This window comes from Lepeophtheirus salmonis, chromosome 13 (genome assembly GCF_016086655.4).
Source record: "Lepeophtheirus salmonis chromosome 13, UVic_Lsal_1.4, whole genome shotgun sequence".
Lineage (NCBI taxonomy): Eukaryota > Metazoa > Arthropoda > Copepoda > Siphonostomatoida > Caligidae > Lepeophtheirus > Lepeophtheirus salmonis.
The window spans coordinates 43996160-43999393 of record NC_052143.2 but is presented as its reverse complement, the minus strand read 5'-3'; the positions used below and the strand labels follow the sequence as shown (position 1 = coordinate 43999393).

Sequence of the window (3234 nt, the reverse complement as noted above, 5' to 3'; positions counted from 1 at the left end):
CCACAGCCAAAGGCTGACAAAAAAGTGGACTGCCTTTGGACAGGGGGTCCTCATTAACAAAGCATTCCACATAAGCTCCAAGATAATATTCTAAAAGCTATTTTTATTTTCAATTAAAAACATATAAACGTTAAACTTGTAATTCTTATGATTCTCGCATAAGACGCACATATTCGTCAAGAATACATTTATACACGATTTGCTCGACCCCACTGTACAAAACAAATCATTATATATAACAACATATAATAATCCTTATAATATACGCATACAACAAAAAAAAATCACTCCATGTAATCATACAGGTGCTTACACACTTTGAGTTTTTTTAATCCCTTGTAACCTCGACTTTCAAAAGGGAAATGAATAATTTGAAATATATATATATGATTGCTTATTTTCTGTATTTTTCTTATTTTAATTATTATAATACACGTACAATATATATTATTTTAAATTGAACTGATACTCAAATCTTAAAAAGCTTTTTAAAACCCCAATATTGATCAACCTAACGAAGTTTAACCCAAAATTGTGTTTCTTTATAGTTCCAACTTATTTAAATTACACAAACAATATCTTTTTCAGATACTGAACTAAACATGTAAGGAAGAAAGGAAACAAATACTAATACAGAATTATCTGAACTAGACATTTTAGGTGATTAAATTCTCACTCAAATATATTCATCAACAAATATTATAAACCTATACAAAAATAAATATCAGCTGAAAGACACAAAAACTAATTTAAGAAGATCAATTTATTGGTAAAGTTTATTAGGCATATAATATATAATTTGGAGATATTTCCTTAAATATATTGACAAATTCTAGCAATGATCAAATTGACATAATCCACATGTTCGTTTACATGCTTTTTTCATAAAATTTATATTAATAGGATCATTACAATACCCTCGGCTTTCAAAAATAGTACAACCACTCTCTTGCACAAAAGCATCATTGCAATCATCATCTAATTTATGTATAAATAAAGAATAAATAATTTGACCCGTTTATGTAATCATATTAACTCACCACAGAGTCCACATGTTTCTCTACAGGCATATATAACACTTATATCTGTTTTACAACGACCCCTGTACTGTTCGCATAACCTTGGGCTAATTATATCCTCACATTCTTAAAAAATATATACTTTTTAGTTGCATTAATTACATCTTTTTGTAGATACAAACCATCACAAGAAGCGCAACTTTTTGGGCAAATCTTTTGCCTATGACTTTGGAGACAAAGAGATGAACTATCAAAGCACCCAGCAAAAAAGTCTTTACATCTTGCTAAAATTATTTATCAAATTTAATGGTATTAATATGTTACTATTATTATTGTTGACGAACCTCGACAAACGCCACAATCTTCTGGACACGTCCATTGATATGAAGGAATAAGACATGCCCTATCAGTAGTTTCGACCAGATCTCTACAGTTATGGTAACTGTTTCTACATTCAAATTCTTAAAGATCAACAATTACGAGTATAAAATGCTCATAACAAAGACTAAATGATATATCTTACCTGTGATTAGTCCAAAGGCACTATAAGCACAACAAAGTAGAAAGAGAAGACTAATATATGGTGTGGCCATATTGAAAGATGAATACAATATAATGAAATTTTTACTTTTTTGATATATATTTAGAACCTGACAACACAATTTTAATATTTAAATAATCAAATACATGACATCTGCTTGAAATAGGCCAACAAAGTCTGTCTAGTTCAAGTATTAGGGACTACGAAAAAAACAAAAAAAACTTGTGTTATATAAAAACAAGACAAAAGAATTGCATTATTTTTTTAAATAGACCAATCAGAATATAATATTCTTCTTATTCTTCAAGTTCTAATAGATAAATATTTAAGTTATCCCTTTCTAAGACGCATTAATTAAGGTAAATTACAATGAAAATATATTGCTAAATAAAAATTAAGCTGTGTTAAATGGTACTCTTAAATTTAATAGGAGACACTTTTTTAAATTTGAGGAATAATAACAATTAACAGGAGTCGCTTAATATCTGCGTGTAGTCAATCTAAACTATAAAATCTCTATCTCAAAGTAAAGGTACTCTACATTTTCTTTAAAGGTAACAACCTACGATGGGGTTATGTGGAATTATGTATCCAATTTAATCAAATACTTCTCATAAATTTCCATAGGACATGACAATACACTTTAGTTAAGTATATTTCAATATAAAAAGCACATTAGTGGATAATGTTATCATTCAGAGGATGTTTTATGCTATTTTGTATTATTTTAGGTGATTTATGTTGCATAATTGAGGTTTTTTTGTTTTTTTTTCAATGAAAATTTACTTAATTTGTGCTATGAATAATGAAATTACAATTAAGGATATTAATTTTAAACTATAATGTTTAATTTATCTTAGATTAATCATGTTGTCCTATTGAAGTTTTGATGGCTTTTGTTAATATAAAAAATACCCTGGCTTGTTACATCAAATAAAGTGTATGAATAACTTGAATGAATTGTTAACATACCTAGTAGTAAGTACACTTAAATATGTTTTCAAAAAAGGGTCAGTCCTTATCTTATCTGCCATCACTTGGCCAGGGTCTGTGATATTCAACAAAAAGGAAAAAATACAATTTTTTTAATATTCAAGAAGTTTCTTCTTTATTTTTCTTACATTGAAAATAATCACCTGAAAAGAAAAATCAGTCATACACACATTTCTACTTAAGTATTAACTAGATATAAAAACTCTACATTTTGATATCTATTGTTAAACAGTTTTAAAACAATATATTTTTCAATTGATGACCAGTATATTTAGAGAGTATTGAACAAATTGGAGACCATTTACTTCACTATAATTCTTTCAACACTTCTATAGTTAACAATATTTCAATAGAGAAATTTTAGAAATTTGTCATAATTCATAATCTGTTTCATTAAACCCTTAGTCACTTTAATTATTTACATTTTTAAGTGGAAGGAAATAATTTAGAGTATTTCTAACAATTACAATAATTTCATCAACTTTGCTTATCTCAAAGTAATTTAATATTTAAAAAAAATCAATTTTTTAATACAGCTTCTTCAACGTAAGTCTGAAAGAAAGCTATTTTGCAGCAAACATCATTTCTTTTGTTATAAACTTTATATTGAGCTTTGGTTTTTCACATTTGATTATGCTTTCTGTCAAGCTTATCGTTTCAAATCAGGTAAGGTTTTGCCGC

The 3234-nt window shown here is 27.2% G+C and overlaps 1 protein-coding gene across 1 annotated transcript; it reads right to left on the bottom strand.

Annotated features, from left to right (window-relative positions):
* Positions 1–745: 745 nt before the first annotated feature.
* Positions 746–1663, bottom strand: LOC121128043 (uncharacterized). The gene is made up of 5 exons (XM_040723611.2): positions 1543–1663; positions 1364–1480; positions 1202–1303; positions 1041–1145; positions 746–978 (listed from the first exon to the last, which is right to left on the bottom strand). Exons 1-5 carry the CDS (start codon positions 1610–1612, stop codon positions 833–835), a joined length of 540 nt encoding a protein of 179 aa, XP_040579545.1. The 5' UTR covers positions 1613–1663; the 3' UTR covers positions 746–832.
* Between the last annotated feature and the right edge of the window lie 1571 nt (positions 1664–3234).